The sequence below is a fragment of the Bos indicus genome, chromosome 13, assembly GCF_029378745.1.
Source record: "Bos indicus isolate NIAB-ARS_2022 breed Sahiwal x Tharparkar chromosome 13, NIAB-ARS_B.indTharparkar_mat_pri_1.0, whole genome shotgun sequence".
Classification (NCBI taxonomy): domain Eukaryota; kingdom Metazoa; phylum Chordata; class Mammalia; order Artiodactyla; family Bovidae; genus Bos; species Bos indicus.
The window spans coordinates 7,102,672-7,125,306 of NC_091772.1; the positions used below are offsets into that span (position 1 = coordinate 7,102,672).

Genomic DNA, 22,635 nt, shown 5'->3' on the forward strand with positions numbered 1-22,635 from the left:
GCATAAAAGCATTATATATAATCATATAAATGTACAATAACGCAAATATCTCCTTTTTCTCCCTCGCACCCCAAACTTTCAGCCGTCTGGATAAGAAGTTACTTCTATAAAGGATTTACCAAGGTTTACAAGCAAGCACCACATTGGATTATATAGAGATCCAAAGACAATGGTCCATTTTTAGCAGACACTGTGCACAATATAATCTGCTCTTTAAATGCTAAAGCATCTGGACAATCAACAAGCTTCCACCATGAAGTACCATCTCCTCTGACCATAGGAAATATAAAGAATGAATCAACTCAACAAAAGATGGCAAGGTCCACTTAGAATAATCTAAGTTCAGCAAAACATTTTTAACAAGGAGGCCTGTACAATTTACCTTTCACCATATGAAATTCAAAGGCTATACTTATCACTATTGTTAATGCATAGTATTCTGCTTACCAATATAATCAGCTTTCAAAACATATTAACCAAAATCTCTCAAAGGATACACCCAGCCAACCATCCATTAGTTTCCTCACAAGACCAGAAGTAACCTCGCATCAGTTTGCCAGTCATATTTCACCTATTATTCCTTATCAGAACTTTTTAATCCTCATCTTAATACTTTCAAAATAAATTTTTTGATGTGCAAAGAGTGCTTCAGTAAGCATTTTATGAGCTCATTTTCTATCAGAATCTATGAAACACTCTTTACTTAAGCAGAGGCATTATGACTTACCCAGATCTAAATCCAGTTTTCTCACAGAAAAAAATTCATATCAGAAGCTGTACATGTGAAATGTACAAATTACGTACCAACTATGGTCTTAAATTTAAAATCCACTGTCGCTATCCAAACCAAAACTATTTCAAAAGCAGACATGAAAGCAACTGTCTTCCAAATGCACAGCCCAGGCATGAAGATCAAGTTGCTGCACAAATTTATCTTCTCTGCTGGGAGGGAAATCAGAAGTGTACTACCCAATGGATAGGAGTCACTTTCCCATCAGTTACAAAAAGAATCTTTAAAAAACAACGAATAATGAAACAATGGGACCAAATCACTTTAACAATAAATTATTAAAATATGATCTATAAAACTGACCTTTTCATTTTCTTCACCACATTGTGAAGACAAGCAAAATGCACACTGGCATCCACATCTCATTTTCACCCTCACACTACCGAACACCTCTCATTCGAGTGGCCACCTTCCCTCCCAAAACCCAGAAGGGAGAAGCTAGTCAGCGTCATAGGCAGGAACTTCCACACTCACCCTCCCAGCCCTCTGGTGCTTTGCAGTTGTCTGTCTTGGTGGGTGAGAAAAATGAAACCACCCAAGGGAATAAGATTCCAAGAAAAGCTCAAAAATGATTCGTTGAGGTGGACTGTATAAATTATAGAGGCCACCAAAACCCAACTTTTTTTATTATAAATTTTATTTCACATTGTCTCTTTCTCCTCTGGCATCAAGTTGAGGTCAATGTACTTTTCACTATTTAGGTAAGTGAAAATTTTCATATTTTTCAAAATACAAGGCCAGACATCCCTTCTGGCCAATAAGGACCATTAAACCCATTAAACCATTTCAATCCACAGTTAGCAAAGTCCTCAAGGAACTCAAACCCAGTGTAGCCACCTACCTAAGTGATAATGTAACAAGCAAGTTTAAAAAGTATGGTTTTCTTGAAGTCAAAAAGTATATCCCAAAGTCAAAAGACAAAGGTATGATGGTTGCCCATATTTATTTGATAATTAGGACAAAACTCAGCTCTGCTAAATAGATTGACCAGAACTAAGGATAAGTGGTTCTCTCAAATTAAACATAACAGTATAAGTGAGATTCTGGAACTTTTCAGTTGACTGAAAGGACTTAATATTGTTACTCTTATTTTTCTAAGTACAGAAAACATAAGAATCCAATTTTTATATATCCTTTCATTGATTCAAACTATTAGAATATGTCTTCAGTTAAGCTCTTTATTTGAAGACCACCCTGTTCAAAGATGACGAATCACAATTATCCAAGGTGACAGCAACGGCAGGAGGCCGTATATGCATGACTTCCAACATAATTCTTAAGGTTCAGGAAAATTCCTCCAGTTAGTGGACCCTTAACCTTTAAACTACTAACATATATTTCAATCAAAGATTCCACATAAAAATGAATTTTTAAAGATAATTCATTGAAATTCTTCCACACACTTAATAATTAAAGGGAGGAAAATACACTAAACTCATTCAGGCCACAGTCCAGTCAAAATAATAGAACACATTTGTTTTTTAAAAAATCTTCATATCCACACTCTTAAAAACCACAGGTCATCGTTCAAAACTGTAAAGCTCATTCACATGTAACTCATTCCAAAATGTATTTTAAATCAGTTTAAGTATACATAAGTAAACTCTTTGAAAGTAGGATTGATTCATCATGGGGAAAAAAATGTAACAAAATATTCAGCATAAGTAGGACTTGAGAAAATTAAAGGTATTCTAAGATGAAAAGAAAAAGGAAAACTTAATTTTACTCAATTTTGTATTCATAGTTGCCCTTAAGGTATACACCCAGCTATGCATTAATCTCTCCCCAGGCCCACACTGGCTCCATGTACCTGTAACTTCAGGACACTGTCTTCTACACAAAGAAGTCATTTGCAATTAATAATTGAATTAAGTTAGATGAAGCTTCCTTTGTGCATGTGTTTTGAGTAAAGGTAAGATTTGGTGGCAACCACATCAACCTTCTTCCTGGCACCACTTTTCCCCTTTTATCCACAACATACAATTAACTTTCCACAAATATTCACTTCACATATATCATTTCCAAAGCACCTCACAATAGTCATTATTGATAACAGTTATGAGTAGCTTACCACATGCCTCATACTGTTCTAAGTGATCATCATACATTAAGTCCGTAAACCTTCACAACTCTGTAAAGCAGAAATTATCATCCTCATATCATAAATGTGTAAACTGAGCCAAGGACAGGCTGGGAGGTGCCCAGCGCTTTGTGGCTACCAAGTGGTAGAGAGCTAGTGTAGGATCAACCAGTCTCAACAGAAAGGGACCACATGCCCCCAGTCAGATGCCTCAGGCACCAAACTACATGCCCACCATCTGTATTCCCCTTCCGTGACCACATACCCTAGGACCAAGCTCAAAGTGTTAGCAAGAGAGTGTACAATCCACAGAGCATGATCCAAAGCAATGAATCAGGGAAACAAGGCTAGCACTTTTGGTAAACTCTGGGCAATCTTCACCGGTAAAAAGCAAGGCCTGGCATGACAGAGTAGGTGCCCTGCTAGTAGGAGCCTAATCCAGTCAACTGGGGACAGTCTTCTCTATCACCTCCTTCCTCAAACTCTTTGTTTTATCTTTAAGTCTCATTTGATTCCCCTAGCAATCTTCTCAAGCAAAAAACTATTCACTCACTGCCCTCTAAACTGACTTAACACTAATCTACCTTCTAAAAATTTGAGAAAAATAAGTCAGGCTTCTGAAGCCCTCAATATCTCCTGGACAAACTTATCCTCAGGGTCTAGATTAAGAGAACTGAGAGACCCTCATTCTGAAGTAGCAAGGATTACAGCAAACTTGAGAAACTCTTCACTGAATTCCTCAATGCCCACAATTAACTAGAGACCAACCTAACAATCACACTGGACAAGACACACCCAGCAGAGCACAGCTTCAGTGTATACATAGCCCACTGATACATTTGTGAGGAAACCTCTCCTTAAACTTGGGATACTTCTAGACAGTTGGAATTTTTTGTTTTCTAAACAACAGAATATATATTACTTTGAGAAGGTGTGAACTTCAGGAATTTTTCTTCTGAAAATATTAAGGAAATTCAAGCATCAAGCCACCAGTAACTTGTATTCATGAATCTCGCAAACCCAGGGGAAAAATTGAAATTTAACCAACTTCTTTATATTACTCAGAGAAGTCTCCAATAAGACAACCTAACAAGATTACAGACTGCTTCTTCATTCTTCATTGTTAATACTGCTGGGAAACACTGCTCGTGTCATTGATGGCTGACTAAACAATAGTTTCATGTCATTTAAGAATAACGGACACAAACTCACAACTACTTTAAATGAAACAAATAGAGAAAAGAAATACCTCAAGCTCCACCAGGGCTGCAGTCACTGCATCTGTTGCAAGAGCACCAGCCTGTAGCTTTTCAATTGCCTATGAAACCAAGGAGCAAGGTTATTCGTTGTGAAACCACAGCTTCTCAAACACACTCAGGAACTTTTCAAAGGCTTAAAGAAGTGTAAGAGACATTTAGAGTTAACAAAAATTGATCACTACAGTTCCATTCCATACTCCAAGAAATAAACTACTTAGATTTAAAGTAAGCAATTATTCAGGAAAACTAATGATATACCTAAACACAAACTGCAAGGAATTTAGTAAGTGAAAGGGCTTCATTCATCACAGGGCTGTTCACATAGCCTGAGAAATTACATGAATGCCATTTTGAAATCTGAATTCATATTTTATTAGACTAAGCTAATAACTTCTTATTCCACCATTACTACTCTCCCTGTGTGTGTTAGGTGCTCAGTTGTGGCCAACCGTTTGCAACCCCATGGACTGTAGCCCACCAGGCTCCTCTGTCCATGGGATTCTCCAGGCAAGAATACTGGAGTGGATAGCCATTCCCTTCTCCAGGGGAACTTCCTGACCCAGGGATCGAACCCAGGGCTCCCACACTGCAGACAGATTCTTTACTGTCTGAGCCACCAGCGAAGTCCCTGCTACTCTCTCTACTCCAACTATAAAAAATAGTGACTCAGTCTCAAAGACATTTCAGAATTCTTAGATGGAAGCATACTTTTGACAACAGCATTTGTGATTCTATAAGGTATTTTACATTGAGATTAAACATATAATATTATTTTGTAATATAATCTATAGACAGTCAAGATCACAAAATCACCTTGCTTCTTAGGTATAAATAAGACAGGAAAGAAAGAGAAGAAAAACTGATTTTTAAATGAATTATTGAAGCTCCAACTTAGTCAACAAAGATCAGAAACTAAGAACTGTATTCCTCAGGAAACTTTTGAGAAGTTCATTTATTGTATACATTAAGGAGTCTGGTTACACACTCTAAATGTATTATATACAGAACTATATTCCTATAAAGGTAATCCATTTCTTTTCAGATAACAAAAAGATTTTACACTTTGAAAAATAAGATTAAAAATATAAAATAGCTTAAAGAATATTTACCTTTATTATAATTTTTAAAAGACAATGCAATCACTGTAACAAAATATTCTCATCCATTTATGAGATTTCATTCATAAGAAAAACCTTGGATCTCTAACTAAATATAATCCTCTTTAAATGGTAATAAATATAAATGAAAAGAGTGAGAAAGACCCCTATTTACTTGATACGCAATGTCCAATTAACATTCGATTTGCATAAAAGGTAATGGAAGGTTTGCCTACAAGAGTATATAGTCAGGATCAAAATAAAAACAAACAATATTTCTTCTGAGTCCATTCCTGCCTCCACATTTAGCATTCAACAATTTAGCAAAACCTCAAAACCCAAAGATTAAAAAAAAGCACAACTGAGTACAAAGGCAAAGCTCAACTTCAGAATGACAATGAATTTGCTGTGACACAAACTACGTGATGAGAAACAGAAGAAAACGATAATCTCCCTAAGAAAAACACTTATTTTAATTTTTTTATTATTTTTTTCTTCCCTTCATAGAAAGCCACATTGGCTGCCTTTGAGCTGTTTTCCCTACTCCTCCTATAGAGCTCAACACCGCTGCAAAGATTAAAAGGTATATGATTATGTGCCCACAATGCCAAAAATACGGACTTTGATCTGGGAAAGGAAAGAAAAGATATAAACATGATTTGGAGAATAAAAAACACAAAACAAAACAAAAGAGTCCACAAATATGAGCAAAATTATTTTGTGGTCCAAGCCAAAGTCTGTCTTATAAATCAAACCTTAAAATTCTGAATTTCAAGGTAAAGCTGCTTTATGGTCAAAACTAAAATGTTTCAATCAGACAGAATACATTCTCTCCATACCTTTTGACAAGCTCTTTTGCATACATGCTTATATTCCTTGGCTTTGGATTCAGAATGATAACCTGCACCTGTAGTGGGGAAAAAAAAAAATCAATGGTTAATTATCATTAAGATATCAGAGACCTTGCTAACATTATACAAATAGTTCATGCAAACTGATGCTTTCTGAGTAACAAAAAAACTACTATCCTAAGTGTATGGACTCTTAATAACATAATCTTAAAAATCTTTCTACACCATAAGCGTTTTCAATACCATGCCTTATCTCCTTTTTCAAAAGCTATTTTCCTACCAGAGGCACCAGAAATAGCTTATGTTCCCACAGAGGCTTCGCCAAGGTGACCTCTCCTCCTTTTGAAAACCTCCCCAAAGTTAAGAGTTTTTTTAGAGGGAGTTGATAACCTAAGCAGTGTCAAGGGCAGAGTGCCTTTAATTTCCTCCCTGTTGAACTTTGGAAAGTCCTTGTCAGAATTCTTAAGAGTAACTTCAGAAAACTAGGTAGTTTTATTTAAAACTTGAAATGGACAGGTGTTACATCCTATCCACAACCACCACCAATATCACCTCTCCTACCCTAATTTCTCCATTCTTTCACCCCTGGAATGTAGCTCAGAGTGTCTGAAACACCAGGGATGATATATTCACCACTGCCTATCCTAATCACTCAGCAACTTCAAGAGAAAGGCTCTGAAATTTATTTCCCTAAAAGGATTAATACTTGCTTAGTTAGGGATCTGAGAATAAACTAGAAAGAAACCAAGAAAAGGCCTTTCATCAAAGTTCCTTAACTTGCTCTGAACCTCCCCCTCAGACCCCACTCCCAGTCCCCTTCTGGGCCCCAGAGGAGTACAACACAGGGAAGGTTAAAGAACTACATCTCTAATCTTCAGGCCTCCTCCTGTGAGGCTGCAGACTACAACACACACTTAGCCCATCTTTCCTCAATGCAGACAAAGAGTGGGCCCAAGAAGCTATGGTTAACAGGCTCAAGGGAGTAGAAAACAAGTCCAAACAACAAGAGTCCATAAAACACGCAAATTCTAGTCCCATTTCTCAAAAGAACTCAAACTTCACAGAACCTGTGCCAATGTTTATGAGGACTCTCTTCATGGTTCTCTAATAAATGCCATCTTAGATCTCAGACCCCAACCTTGCAGCAGTATTTCCCACATGGGATACTGCAGCCAAATAGATAACTTTAGTGTGTGGATAGCAGCAGTAATGAACTTCCCTGACGGCTCAGTGGTAAAGAATCTGCCCACCAATGCAAGAGACACAAGAGACACGGGTTCAATCCCTGGGTTGGGAAGATCCGCTGGAGGAGGAAATGGCAACCCGCTCCAGCATTCTTGCCTGGAAAATTCCATGGACAGAGGAGCCTGGTGGGCTACAGTTCACAGGGTCACAAAGAGACAAAAGTGAGCGATGAGCACAAACATGAAAAGTATAGGTAGTATACAGATCTAGGGAAAAAGCAAGAATCTACTATTCAAATGACTAAAATTTGGGCAAGTCTCCTTTAATATGAAAAAAAAAAAGCAAAAGTTTTAAAATCTCTACACTGGAATTGAAATTTTGTCCCTTAAATGTGGAAGGTATATAATGCTGCATAATCAATCGTTCTATTTGACCTTCTAAGAATTTAGAAGGGGAAAGTCATCCTTAATCCACACAATTTCCTGCCATAACCCAGACTTCCTCCTATTATAGCTGGTCCCAGCACCAGCTGTAAGAGTCACTGCCATCAGGTATGTGTCTGACACAGGAGGGAGTCTGCAATGACTGCCACAGAAGGCAACCCTTTCCAAATCATCAAATGTTCCGTGTTGTTACTGCTTACATATCTTAGGGCTTTCTTGCACATTTTTCAAACACTCGTCATGAATAAAATAACTCACTGGGTCCTGTGAAAGATGCACCACCAGCATGATGCAGTAGAAGGAACACTGGCCTGGGAATTTCAGTTGTTTCTATAAATTTACCTCATTTCTTTGAAAAATCATTTGAAAGAAAAGAAGACTGAACCTTTTGTTTGTTCACTGTTTGATTTTCCTGGATTCGATTCTGTAAGACTTCCCAACTTGTCTGTTCAGTTTAGCTATAGCCAAAGGTTAATGATCAGACAGAATGCCAGTCTGACAAAAAAGAAACAATGCCACTCACCCCACATCAAAGAAAAAGGGAGAGGAAAAAAAAAAAGACCGGGGCAGAGCTGCACTGCCTGGAAACCCTTGATGTATCAGTGGTGGGGAGTCGGGGGTTGAACTTCACTGTGTCGTCTTCAAGGTCCTCTGAAGCAGAAATCAGAGGCTGACGGAGCGCCAAAAGCACGAGAATGGGACTGGGGCCCACCTGATGGTTTCTCAGCCTGGCGCTACTGATTAGCTGTGTGCCTGAAGCCACTTAACCACGCTGGTTTTATGGTTCCTCATTTATAATATTAAGAAGGCAAAAACTACCTTTAAGATTGTATAAATTACACTCTAAGATAGACAAAGTCAAATATGGGGTGAGTAAAATTTTTTCCAACAGCTTTATTTTTAAAAACACAAACCAGAGTTTAAACAATTACTTTGTCTGGTTTTAACAACATCTAAATATATCTACTATATGGAGTAAAGGGCTTCCGAAGTGGCACTGGTGGTAACAGAATCTATTTGCCAATGCAGGTAAACGAAAAGATACAGGTTCGATCCGTGGGTGACGAAGATCCCCTGGCCGATGGCATGGCAACCCACTCCAGTTATGCTTGCCTGGAGAATCCCCAGGGACAGAGGAGCCTGGCAGGCTGTAAGTCCATAGGATCGCGAAGAGTCAGACATGACTTGAAGCGACTTAACAGGCACAGGCACATGGAGTAAAAGCACTAGAGGAGGTGAGTGACGGGGACAAAGGAGGTGCCGTCACTGTAAGACCCTCCACGCGGGGAGCTCAGGGGAGGCCTTCACTCTGTGCAAGTCAACCTGTGGTTCCAACTCCTCCTGCGGTGTCCCTCCCCCAGATAGGAAACTCAGTTCCTGGTGTACTTCAAGGCAAAGGAAAGGAAACCATTATTCTCATCTTCCAGCTCAGCTGCTCACAGCTTACCTGCATGCACCAACACAAAGCCCCCTCGCTTCTCTTTATGGGACTGCTTCGTTTCCAACTCTTTCACTGTTGTTTTAACAGCCGAAACTTGAGATGATCTGGAAGGCAGCCCTTCTCCAGAACTCATCCCCTTCTCCATGGTCATTCTCCAAGATTACCATCTTCTATTGGGAAAAGTGCATACTTCCATCCAAAAGTAACTGCAGAAGAGGAATTACCCTAAAGGAAAACAGGCAAAGACGGCATGCATTTCTTTCCACTAACACACACGTATACAGATTTGCGCTCAGATAACTTTCAAGAAAACCCCTAATTTTAAAGTTATTTAACTGGGTAATACAAAGAATATAAAAAGGTTAGAATTTAAATCCCTTTATACACTGACAGGCCTTGAAGTCATATAAACAAAGAACTGTTGTAAAAAGATTTCATGTTGAGTCCAAAAGATATTTTATCTTTCATTTTATCTACATTGAAGAAAACCTCATCTTAAATATCACTTTCTACTCTCTCCAAACCAAATGCTAATAACCTCTGGGACATTCTAGAACCATAAGCAGTGCTGGCAACATCACTGAGCCGTGATTTAAAGCCTAGATTGCTGCTTATTTCTTCCTCCAGCTTTATTGAGATATAATTGACATACACCCGTGGATAAGTTCAAGCAGTACAACCTGAGGATCTGATACACATATACACTGCAAAATGACTGCCACAAGGTTAGTTAACACATTAATCACCTCACGTAAGTACAATCTTTTGTGTGTGGTGAGAACATATAAGAGCTCAAGATTGCTGCTTGCTTAAAAAAATGAACCAACATACAGATTTACTTCTGCCTATAGAGACCTTTCTATGAAAAACAGTTTAATGCTTCAGAGTTCAATGTAAAACAAACACTAACAAATTTATAAGACTAAAGCACAAAATTAAAATAATACTTGTACAAATACTTATTCATTTTCATAAAGGCATTATTTCTGAGGTTCTCAAAAGATAAACAATAAAACAAATTACAAGCAACATATGCCACAAAGCTTCTAATTTTTCTCACAAGTTCACAAGCTTCTCACAATCTTGACTTAATAACAATAATGACGGTAAAACACACTTCAGACTGGGGAAAAATGGATCATTTGAAAAATCAACAGAGATTTGAAGAAAAACAAAAACAATCCCAAAGTCACGTGATTGAAACTACTTAAACATCTAGATTCACACTCTAAGGTAAAAATCTGTACCTTAGTCTAAATTGAGGAACGGGGAGGGACACAAGGCTTTAAGAGTGACAGCCAACCAGTTTAAAAGAATAGTGTCACGCAAAGTGTGGCCCACAAACTAGTGCTGGTGACCAGTCTGCAAGAGATTATTTTTTATTCATATACCAACTGTCTTACATCCACGTTTTCAATAAACAATGACAGTGTTTGTAATTCTTTTCTATTTCCCCAAGTTTTGTTTATAATTATGTATTTTTATAATCTATTTAATAAAACAGAATTAAAACCATCTATAAAAACTGGAGATTCACAAGGAAAAGACTCAAAGTACAAAAGGCACATTAATTCACTCTAAAACTTACATCTTCCAGTGGTATACTTTTGAAATAATTTTATCTGCTACATCAGATAAAAACATGAGCTTTTACTTTTATCTTTCACAGTTTTCTTTTGAGATTTTTGTGGTATTCTGTTTTGTTTTCGCATTTTATGAAAGTAATGGTCAACAATGGATTGAAAAAATTTTAAGTTGGTACTTCACACAGGAGATGGTCTGGAAGCACTCTGTGTGTGCATGCATGCATGGTAAGTCACCTCAGTCATGTGGGACTCTTTGCAAGCCCATGGACTGTAGCCTGCCAGGCTCCTCTGTCCATGGGATTCTCCAGGCAAGAATACTGGAGTGGGCTGCCATGCCCTCCTCCAGGGGATCTTCCCAACCCAGGGACTGAACCCACATCTGTTATGTCTCCTGTATTGGCAGGCAGGTTCCATACCACTAACACCACCTGAGAAGCCCAATATTGTATTTTAACTTCCTTTAATTCCTGGTTAAAAAGAATCCATTTAATTATTATTATGTATCACTTATTTTAAAGGACAAATAATTTAAAATCATATATATATAATTTGCTGTTGTATTAAAATGTTTACATATATCATAAATTTTTATTATAAAAGAGTACTGAAGTTTATTAAATAACAGTAAGTTATAATGCCTGCTTTTGTTTTGTAGTGATAAGTATCTCTCTGAGGATGGATTTTCTTCCAACTGCTTCACAAGGGTCTGCCTCAATTACCTTTACTTGACTTCGGTTATTTCTCTGAGATAGGTTACTATTTATTTCTGTGTCAGTTGACAAAGTCAGTTTAAATGATTAGCAGTTTATCTTCCAGTCTATATAGGCCATGATGCCTGACCAAGTCATGAAATGAGCTTGGGCCCACTAGACCCACAAACAGCTGTGTGAAAACTCAGGCTTCGGAAAATTCAAAGCTTCAGTTCAAATGAAAACACATCCAAGCAGTATGAGTTATAAAACCTTCTCTGACTCACTGTCATCAGATGCATTTTTTTTCATGAATAACAAATTAGAACATCTACATATTATAACAAATAACGTTTGATGTAATAGGCATTTTTAATATATGTGAGAGATTTGCTTGCTTCTCAAGCTTGTCTGAAAAAAATTAAATGTGGAAGATGAATAAATATGCTGTTTCTTGAGCAATCTACCATCTCTCAGAGACTAGTTGAAATTTATTTATTTAACAAACCATGTCATCTCTCTAAACTCCTCCAAAACTGCTGGCCCCAAAGTTCTGCAGCACTGGGAAAGGAACTCAAGTAGACAGGCTAGCCAATGTACAACTCTGGCCTCCAACTTCCAATGGTTACTGGAATATTTTTAATTCAATTAGAAATGAAGCAATTTCTACTCCAACACCAGTTTTTGTTTAACTCAGAACCCATTAAAAGTCTGACATTCATAACAGAACTCCAGCAAATGTCCCAAAAAAGACACAAAAGGCAGAAGGGGGCAAGTGAGCAAATCCCAGTTCACAGAAGAACTATATAACAACTTAAACAGATCAAAAGATGCTAAACCTCACTCAAAAGAAAAAGGCAAAATAAAACTACACTCACGTATCAGCTGGACTGGCCAAGTTAAAGAGTCATTCTCACATGTTGCAAGGAGTAGCACAGAATACAACAACAAGGTCAATTTGGTAAAATCAACCAAAATTACAAACATACACTGAAGGATAGTCTGTAATGGTAAAGATATAGACCAACAGTATGTCTTGATAAAAAAGTAGTTAAAAATAAAAGCAGCTCTTAGAAAAAATGAGAACTTTATTGATACACAAATATGAAACAACCAATGTTGAAAATATTTTGGTAAGCAAAAAAGGCATGGTACAGAAACGTATGCAGTACCATATTTTGAGGGAGACAAGAAAAAAAAATACAACTAAATATATACACAAAGTGCAATCTGGAAGAATACATCAAAAATTAGCACAATAGTAGTTACCAAAAGACCTGGGTGACTGGTGGACAAAGGTGAAATGCAAATTCCACTATTCACCATTGTGCATCTTTTGATTTTGAACAATCTGAATGTATTACTTAAAAACAAAAAATGTTTTCATTCATTTCTTTCTTTATGAGAACACAAGATAACTAGCCAAGTTCAGGTCTCAAAATAGGGCAAGCCAGTGAGATCCCACTTTAGTAAGAGGAGAAATGTCATATTCTGAAGGTTCTCAACACTCAACCCACCTAGAGAAGGAACAGACAAAAACACGGCCCGTCAACAATACTGGCTGAGAGGTCAGTATTTTGGTTTTGTTTTTTTGGATCTTGAACTTCTAGGGCCACATAAACCACAGATAACCCTAAATTTAAAAAAAATAAAACTGTTATTTGATCTCTACAGTTGAAACTAAGGAGTAAAAAATAAATCATGTAGATTGACATCAGATATCCCTGTGATATTTTTATCACATTTGTAGTCATTATTACAAATAATTATTTGAAATGGATGAATCATGTTCACACCAATACATTGATCCATAAAGAAAATGTTTAACACTTCAGCTAAGTCTTTGAGATAACAGTCAACACAAAAAGTTTCCAATCAAAGATGCATAAGCATGTTATAGCTTTACACAACAGAAAACAATTTTATGCATCATTTTTATAATGCCTATGTTCCTGAATGATAAGTCTGAATATGGACATTCTGCAACTTCCTATCGGTGATGGTACTAAAATTCATTTTATTATATCTAAAAAACACTGGCATCATATGTGAAATGAATCGCCAATCCAGGTTCGATGCATGATACAGGGTGCTCAGGGCTGGTGCACTGGGATGACCCAGAGGGATGGTATAGGGAGGGAGGTAGGAGGGGGGTTCAGGATGGGGAACACATGTACACCGTGGCAGATTCATGTTGATGTATGGCAAAACCAATACAATATTGTAACTAGCCTCCAATTAAAATAAATAAATTTATATTAAAATAAGTAAAAAATAAAAAACACTGGCAATGTGTCCATCCTCTGCAACAGCAGCTTGAAAAGTAAACATAAAGTTACTGTGTGTGTGTGTGTGTGTTAAGTTGCTTCAGTAGTGTCTGACTCCTTGTGATCCCATGGACTGTAGCCCACCAGGATCCTCTGTCCAGGGGATTCTCCAAGCAAGAACACTGGAGTGGTCTGCCATGACCTCCTCCAGGGGATCTTCCTGACCCAGGGACTGAACCTCTATCTCTTATGTCTCCTGCGTTGGAAGGCAAGTTCCTTACCACCAGCACCATTGGGAAGCCCAGAGTTGCCACATGACCCAGCAATCCCACTCCTAGGTATACATTCATTAGAACTGAAAACACATCCACACAAAAACTTGTACATGGATGTTTATAGCAGAACTATCCATAACAGTCAGAAAGTGGGAACAACTCAAATGTCCATAAGCAGACCTTGGTTAAACAAAATGTGGTATATTTAGACAATGGAACATTATAGAGCCATAAAAAGGAACGGAGGGTTGATACACACTATGGCATGAATGAACCATGAAAACAATGAAAGAAGTCAGACAAAACCGGCCACATACATTTCACAAGGAAAGAAGTAAGACACAAAAGGCCACGTATGTTTCCATTTATATGAAATGTCCAGAGTAGGCATATCTAAAAAGATAGAAGGTAGATTAGTGGTTGCCTTGGGCTGGAAGGACAGAGGAGAATTCAGGAGTGACTGCTAATGGGGGCAGGATTTCTTTGGGGGAGGGGCAATACAAATGTTCTAAAATTGGCTGTGGTCATGGTTGCATGGTATTTAGTCTCAATAACTACGAATGAATTGTACACTTTACATGGGTAATAATATGATAAATGAATTTTATCTTAATAAAACTGTTGCAGGGGGAGGGTGTATTTTTTTCTTCCCAATAAATTGTATCTTTACCTGTAAGATGTATCTTCTCCAAGTTACCAAACCTAATGGTGTCTTTGAACATAGTCTTCAGCTTGCAGCCTTTGATTCTCTAGATGTCCTGTTCTCCTTGGCAAGCATGCCAATTGACTATCCTAGCTCTTCAAGGCCCCTCTGATGACCCCTCCCAGCTTTGTTTTCTTGCCTGACTTTCAAACAGAATGTCCAAACGCATAAGTCTAAAATGCCTCCTTCAGCAACTTCATTCAGTATCAAGCTTTCAAAACGATCCCTTTGGTAAACCAGATGATTCCTAACTCTGTCTCTTAAGCTCTAGCCATAAGTCTCCTGGAGAGCTCAACCTGGATCCTCCAAACTCTTAGCCTACCAAAAACAAATTCACCTTTCCCCAGAAATCTAATTCTTTCTACATTACACCTTACTTTTAATAGCCCAATCCTTTCCTAACTCACCTTATTGGCATCTTGGACTCTGCCCAGTTTCCAAATCCTATAGATTTCTTCTCAAGCATTTAACTTCCTTTTTCCTACTGCCTTGACCTTTGCTCAGCTCACATACCTCTTAGCGTGTTACAGAAAGCATATTAACTTTTCTCCCCAAATCCATGCTGTCGTAAAACAATCATCTACAAAAGGCTGCCAAAGTAAATCTCATAAAGGACAATGCCAATTAAGACAAATAGCATGCCAAAAGACATGAGCAGGCAATACATAAAAGAGGAAATATAAACTGGATAGCCAATATTAAAGAAAGAATATTCAAAGAAATACAGAAAAAGATAAAAAAACTAACTAGCACTGTACTGCCATCAAAAACTGATGTAACCAGTTTGAAATGGAATGTGTCAGAAAGCATCAAGAGCCTTAAAATGTATGATGTTGTATATACCCTCTCCAGAGATACTTCATATATGAACTAGCCAACACAGACACAAATAATAGTCTCGCAAATCCCTCTAAGAGTACTGGGAGACTAGAGAAGAGGGAGGGGCAAGGATGAAAGGGAAACTTGATTTTTCTCTATCTAATAACTTTTTATATTTGATTTTTTTTTTTTAAACTGGGTACCAGTAATGCTGAAGAAGCTGAAGTTGAACAGTTCTATGAAGACCTACAAGACCTTTTAGAGCTAACACCCAAAAAACATGTCCTTTTCATTATTGGGGACTGGAATGCAAAAGTAGGAGTCAAGAAACACCTGGAGTAACGAGCAAATTTGGCCTTGGAGTATGGAATGAAGCAGGGCAAAGGCTAATAGAGGTTTGCCAAGAGAATGCACTGGTCATAGCAAACACCCTCTTCCAACAACACAAGAGAAGACTCAACACATGGACATCACCAGATGGTCAACACCGAAGTCAGACTGATTATATTCTTTGCAGCCAAAGAAGAAGCTCTATACAGTCTGCAAAAACAAGACCAGGAGCTGTCTGTGGCTCAGATCATGAACTCTTATTGCCAAATTCAGACTTAAATTGAAGAAAGTAGGGAAAACCATTTGACCATTCAGGTATGACCTAAATAAAATCACTTAAGATTATAAAGTGGAAGTGAGACATAGATTTAAGGGACTAGATCTGATAGAAAGAGTGCCTGATGAACTATGGAATGAGGTTCGTGACATTGTACAGGAGACAGGGATCAAGACCATCCCCATGGAAAAGAAATGCAAAAAAGCAAAATGGCTGTCTGGGGAGGCCTTACAAATAGCTGAGAAAAGAAGAGAAGCGAAAAGCAAAGGAGAAAAGGAAAGATACACCCATCTGAATGCAGAGTTCCAAAGAATAGCAAGGAGAGATAAGAAAGCCTTCCTCAGCGATCAATGCAAAGAAATAGAGGAAAACAGAATGGGAAAGACTAGAGATCTCTTCAAGAAAATTAGAGATACCAAGGGAACATTTCATGCAAAGATGGGCTCGATAAAGGACAGAAATGGTATGGACCTAGCAGAAGCAGAAGATATTAAGAAGAGGTGGCAAGAATACACAGAAGAACTGTACAAAAAAGATCTTCACGGCCCAGATAATCACGATGGTGTAATCACTCACCTAGAGCCAGACATCCTGGAATGTGAAGTCAAGTGGGCCTTAGGAAGCATCACTAGGAACAAAGCTAGTGGAGGTGATGGAATTCCAGTTGAGCTATTTTAAATCCTGAAAGATGATGCTGTGAAAGTGCTGCACGCAATATGCCAGCAAATTTGGAAAACTCATCAGTGGCCACAGGACTGGAAAAGGTCAGTTTTCATTCCAATCCCAAAGAAAGGCAATGCCAAAGAATGCTCAAACTACCACACAATTGCACTCATCTCACCAACCTAATTAGCATATTCAAAAGCAGAGACATTACTTTGCCAACAAAGGTCTGTCTAGTCAAGGCGATGGTCTTTTCAGTGGTCATGTATGGATGTGAGAGTTGGACTGTGAAGAAAGCTGAGCACTGAACAATTGATGCTTTTGAACTGTGGTGTTGGAGAAGCCTCTTGAGAGTCCCCTGGACTGCAAGGAGATCCAACCAGTCCATTCTAAAGGAGATCAGTCCTGGGTGTTCTTTGGAAAGACTGATGCTAAAGCTGAAACTCCAATACTTTGGCCACCTCACGCGAAGAGTTGACTCATTGGAAAAGACTCTGATACTGGGAGGGACTGGGGGCAGGAAGAGAAGAGGACGACAGAGGATGAGATGGCTGGATGGCATCACCGACTCGATGGACATGAGTTTGAGTGAACTCCAGGAGTTGCTAATGGACAGGGAGGCCTGGCGTGCTGCGATTCATGGGGTCGCAAAGACTCGGACACGACTCAGCAACTGAACTGAACTGAACTATACTGTACTCATCTTACACGCTAGTAAAGTAATGCTTAAAATTCTCCAAGCTAGGCTTCAGCAATACGTGAACCCTGAACTTCCAGATGTTCAAGCTGGTTTTAGAAAAGGCAGAGGAACCAGAGATCAAATTGCCAACATCCACTGGATCATCAAAAAGCAAGAGAGTTCCAGAAAACATCTATTTCTGCTTTATTGACTATGTCAAAGCCTTTGACTGTGTGGATCACAATCAACTGTGGAAAATTCTGAAAGAGATGGGAATACCAGACCACCTGACCTGCCTCTTGAGAAACCTATATGCAGGTCTGGAAGCAACAGTTAGAACTGGACATGGAACAACAGACTGGTTCCAAATAGGAAAAGGAGTACATCAAGGCTGTATATTGTCACCCTGCTTATTTAACTTCTATGCAGAGTACATCATGAGAAACGCTGGGCTGGAGGAAGAATAAGCTGGAGTCAAGATTGCCAGGAGAAATATCAATAACCTCAGATATGCAGATGACACCACCCTTATGGCAGAAAGTGAAGAGGAACTAAGGAGCCTCTTGATGACAGTGAAAGAGGAGAGTGAAAATGTTGGCTTAAAGCTCAACATTCAAAAAACTAAGATCATGGCATCTTGTCCCATCACTTCATGGGAAATAGATGGGGAAACAGTGGAAACAGTGTCAGACTTTATTTTTGGGGGCTCCAAAATCACTGCAGATGGTGATTGCAGCCATGAAATTAAAAGATGCTTACTCCTTGGAAGGAAAATTATGACCAACCTAGATAACATATAAAAAGCAGAGACATTACTTTGCCAACAAAGGTCCATCTAGTCAAGGCTATGGTTTTTCCAGTGGTCGTGTATGGATGTGAGAGTTGGACTGTGAAGAAAGCTGAGCACTGAAGAATTGATGCTTTTGAACTGTGGTGTTGGAGAAGATTCTTGAGAGTCCCTTGGACTACAAGGAGATCCAACCAGTCCTTCCTAAAGATCAGTCCTGGGTGTTCATTGGAAGGAATGATGCTGAAGCTGCAACTCAATACTTTGGCCACCTCATGTGAAGAGCTTACTCATTGGAAATGACCCTGATGCTGGGAGGGACTGGGGGCAGGAAGAGAAGGGGATGACAGAGGATGAGATGGCTGGATGGCATCACTGACTCAACGGACATGGGTTTGGGTAGGCTCCAGGAGTTGGTGATGGACAGGGAGGCCTGGCGTGCTGTGATTCATGGGGTCGCAAAGAGTCGGACATGACTGAGCAACTGAACTGAACTGATTTACTAAAAGAAAAGATTTAAGTTCGCTGTCTCTGTGAACAAGATGAATGTACGTTAACTTGATTATCAAGGCCAGAAGAGAAATTCAGAATAAAACACTGTTTTTGCTTCAGGGACTTTCATGGCACTGATTTAAGGTCTAAATCTTGACTCCATTTCTCTCAAATATTGTTTCATATTCCTACAGCATATGATGACACTATTTCTTTTTTTTTCAGCCATTTAGAAGACTTCCACATGTCGTGTTTGCCTCTGGTGTTGAAGGTTTTCACTCTAGGTTTACTGAGCCTTTTAGAAGCAGTTGAAGGAGGAAGGAAGTCATGGAATCCATTCATCTTACAGCAAAGGCTTTTAGAGAAATCCAGCCCTTAAGCTATAGCAGCTGATGAAGTGATTTGTTGCTCTTATTATGAGACTGAAGCTTTAATTCCTCATTAAATAAGCTCCAAAACATACTTATTTCATCTTTAACCCAGTAATTCCACTTCTGAGGACACTTTCTACCAAAATAATTTTAAATATAGAAAAAGCTTTATGCCTTTTAAGCTGTGTTTAACATAGGATAATTTAGAAAAACAAAAATCTCGGAGTGACTTAAATACCTAACTTAGACAATCTATGTATTTATGGTCAACTGTTTGTTTTGTTTTTTTTTTAAAGGTGCCAAAGGTCATTCAATGGGGAAAAGACAGTCTTCTCAACAAACGGTGCTGGGAAAACTGGAGAGTCACATGCACAAGAATAAAATTGGACTCCTACCTCACACCATATACAAAAATTAACTCTACATAGATCAAGACCTAAATGTAAGAGCTAAAACTACATAAAACTTACAGAAAAAAAAAGAGTAAACCTTCATGAACTTGGATTTGGCAATGATTTTACACATAACACCAAAAGCACAAACAACAACAAAACCCACAGATAAACGGGACTGCACCAAAATTTTTAACTTTTGCACTTCAAGGAACACCATTCAAGGAAGTGAAAAGATACTCCACAAAATGGCAGGGGGTGGGGGGATGGAATGGAAGAAATATTGCAAATCTGAAAGGGGACTTGTGTCCAGACTATATACAGAACTCATACAACTTAAAATTTTCTTTAAAAAAATTTTTAATTCAATTTAAAAATGGGCAAAGGAATTGAATGGACATTTCTCCAAAGACATATAAAAGACCAGTAAGCACAAAGAAAAGATACTCGACATTATCAGACATCAAGGGTATGCAAATCAAAACTACAAGATGCCATTTCCCAACCAACAGAAGGCTATAATCAAAAAGACAGAATAAATACCAGCAAGGATAAGCAGAAATCAGAACCCTTATATCCCGCTTGTGCAGGCCACCCTGGAAGACACCTGGCAGTTCTCAAAAAGATAAACAGTTCCCACATGACCCAGCAATTTCATTCCTAGGTATACAGCTAAGAAAACTGAAGACACGCGTTCACACAAAAACTTGTACCTGGATGTTTATAGCAGAATTATTCATAACAGTCAAGAACTGGAAACAATCCAAATGTTCATCAACTGATGATGGATAAACAAAATGTGGCATATTTATATAATGAATATTATTCGACCATAAAAAGAAGGCTAAGTCCTAATACATAATACAAGTGGATGTACCTTGAAAACACTATGCTGAGTGAAAGAAGGCAAGACAACAAAAAGCCCCATATTGTATGATTCCATTTACATGAAATGTCCAGAATAGGAAAATCCATAGACACAAAGTAGACTCCTGGTTGCCAAAAGATGGGGGAACAAGGGGAAAGGAGATCTAATGAGAAGCAACTGTAATGTGTACAGAGTTTTTTTGGAGGTGATGAAAACGTCATGGAATTAGATACTGATAATGGGTGCACAACTTTGTGAATATACTAAAAGCCACTGAAATTTAAATTTAAAAGGGTGGAATTTTATAATATCTCAAAAAATTCATGCAACAGACGCAATGTACAAAACATATGCTTCTTAGCGAAAATCGTATTTTATATACACTATAATCCTAAGTGGGCTTCCCCTGTGGCTCAGCTGGTAAAGAATCCACCTGCAATGTGGGAGACCTGGGTTCGATCCTGGGTTGGGAAGATCCCCTGGAGAAGGGAAAGGCTACCCACTCCAGTATTCTGGCCTGGAGAATTCCATGGACTGTAGAGTCCATGGGGTTGCAAAGAGTCAGACAGGACTGAGCGACTTTCACTTTCACAATCTTATGTAGGTTAAGTATATGCAACTTTTTAAAACGTAGAAAGATCAAAATGCTGGGCTGGTGGAATCACAGATGATCTCTTCTTAAATATTTCTGCATTTTCCAAATATTCGTTAATAAGCATGCACTGCTTTTTTATAAGTGCGGGGGGGGGGGGGGGTGGGGAGAGGCGAGCTTTATTCAAACACAAAAGCAAATTATTAAACTCCCAAGTGTATAAAAATTCCTTAGTTTCTTGTACAGTGATCCCAGTCACACGGTCCCCAAAAATACTTTGCATTCCCCTTCCCTCCCCTCCAGAGGCGAATGAAGCTGATCTCCCTCCTCCCGGAAACACGATGCCCTCTATTTCCAAGGCACCTCCAATTCCTGTTCCCCACCCTCCTCTCAGGTTACTCCTGCTCCATCCTCTAGGTCCTTTCCTCTCCCTTCTCCAGCTAAGCAGTAAACGCTAACTTCCCGCGGGGCTCTAACCAGGGCTCTAACACACTACGGGGCTGCTCCGCCCCGACCGGCTACACACGACCGGGGCGCACACTCCCGGCTCTCCCGGAACCTGGAACTCGGAGAAACCGCAGCCCGAGACCGCACCGAGCGTGAGGGACTGCCAAGACCCCCTCCCCAAAAACAGCCGGCCCCTTCCCCGCAGAGGGGAGGAGACCGCCGGGCCGCAGCCGCTGGGAGAGGGCGCCGGGACGGGCCCCACGCGCGACCAGGGCTCGGAGACGAGGCACGCCTCGGGTCCCGTCCTCCGGCACCGCCCCCGGCGAGGAGCATCCTGCGCGCCGCCCGCCCCCGGCCCAGAGAGCACGTCCTGGGGAGCGCGCGGCGCCGGGGAAGAGAGAGCGCGCGGCGGCCGCAGCCGCGCGGACAGCGTGAGGAGGGACACTCACCCGCATCAGCCCAGAGCCCTCAGAGCACCGGAAGTAGCCACCCGCCCGTTGCCAGGGTGAGGAAGCGGGGGTGACGTCAAGCTCCCCCATTGGGTCCGAGCGCAGCCACGTGTCCGGAAGCAGCCGCCCACAGGCGGCTCTGCCCCGCCCCTTATTCTGGCGCGGCTCACCTGGCCGCAGAGGTGCCGGGAAGACCCCACCTGGAGCCGCCTTTTGAGCTGCGCAAGCGCCCTCGCCTGTCTCTCCCAGCCCCTTAATGGGCCGGAAGGCTGTGATCTTCTGATCAGAGTGGTCGGTATCCTAGCAACGTGATGTCAAATTAAACCAGTCGCCACTTACTGAGGTGTCACTGACAAGTTTAATTTCATCCAATCCTTGCAGCCCTCCCCTCCCCACTACACCGTAGGGATATCTAGAGTTCTGCCTGAATTACACGTGGGAGACAGGGGCTAGCCTTGCTCAGGGGAGGATGAAAGTGGGAGTGGCCTTTCTTTTACCATCTAGCATCTAAAACCAAGACCTATTGATAGTAACATGTAATCTCTTTCATGTTTCTTGTAACTATTAACATGAATCATCTACCATGTAACCACCATTAAACCTATTCTGTACTTAATAGTTTTCAAAGTGTGGCCCTCACATGAGCAGCTTCAGCATCACATGGAATCTTACCAAAAATATGGATTCTTGAGCCACACCTCAGACTTCCTCAGTCAGAAACTTTGGGTTTTCTACAGGCGTAACAGGGCCCTGCGGGGCTCCTGGGCATGGAGGACTTTTTGTCCCCCATTCTGTACCTAAGA

General features: G+C 39.8%; 1 protein-coding gene across 8 annotated transcripts in view; it reads right to left on the reverse strand.

Annotated features, from left to right (window-relative positions):
- Positions 1–21,925, reverse strand: part of TASP1 (taspase 1) — a 318,545-nt gene extending 296,620 nt beyond the window's left edge. For 2 of the 8 annotated variants that reach the window (XM_070800705.1, XM_070800706.1), the window contains exons 1-4: positions 21,833–21,924; positions 9,153–9,371; positions 6,066–6,133; positions 4,120–4,188 (exon numbers count right to left, since the gene is read on the reverse strand). In XM_070800705.1, coding sequence (XP_070656806.1) covers positions 4,120–4,188; positions 6,066–6,133; positions 9,153–9,297 — 282 coding nt within the window. In that variant the 5' untranslated portion in view covers positions 9,298–9,371; positions 21,833–21,924. Of the gene's footprint in view, positions 1–4,119; positions 4,189–6,065; positions 6,134–9,152; positions 9,372–12,938; positions 13,665–14,280; positions 14,357–14,633; positions 21,758–21,832 lie in introns of those variants that run through there. The other 6 variants (XM_070800704.1, XM_070800703.1, XM_070800702.1 and 3 more) reach the window with 6 other exon arrangements.
- Between the last annotated feature and the right edge of the window lie 710 nt (positions 21,926–22,635).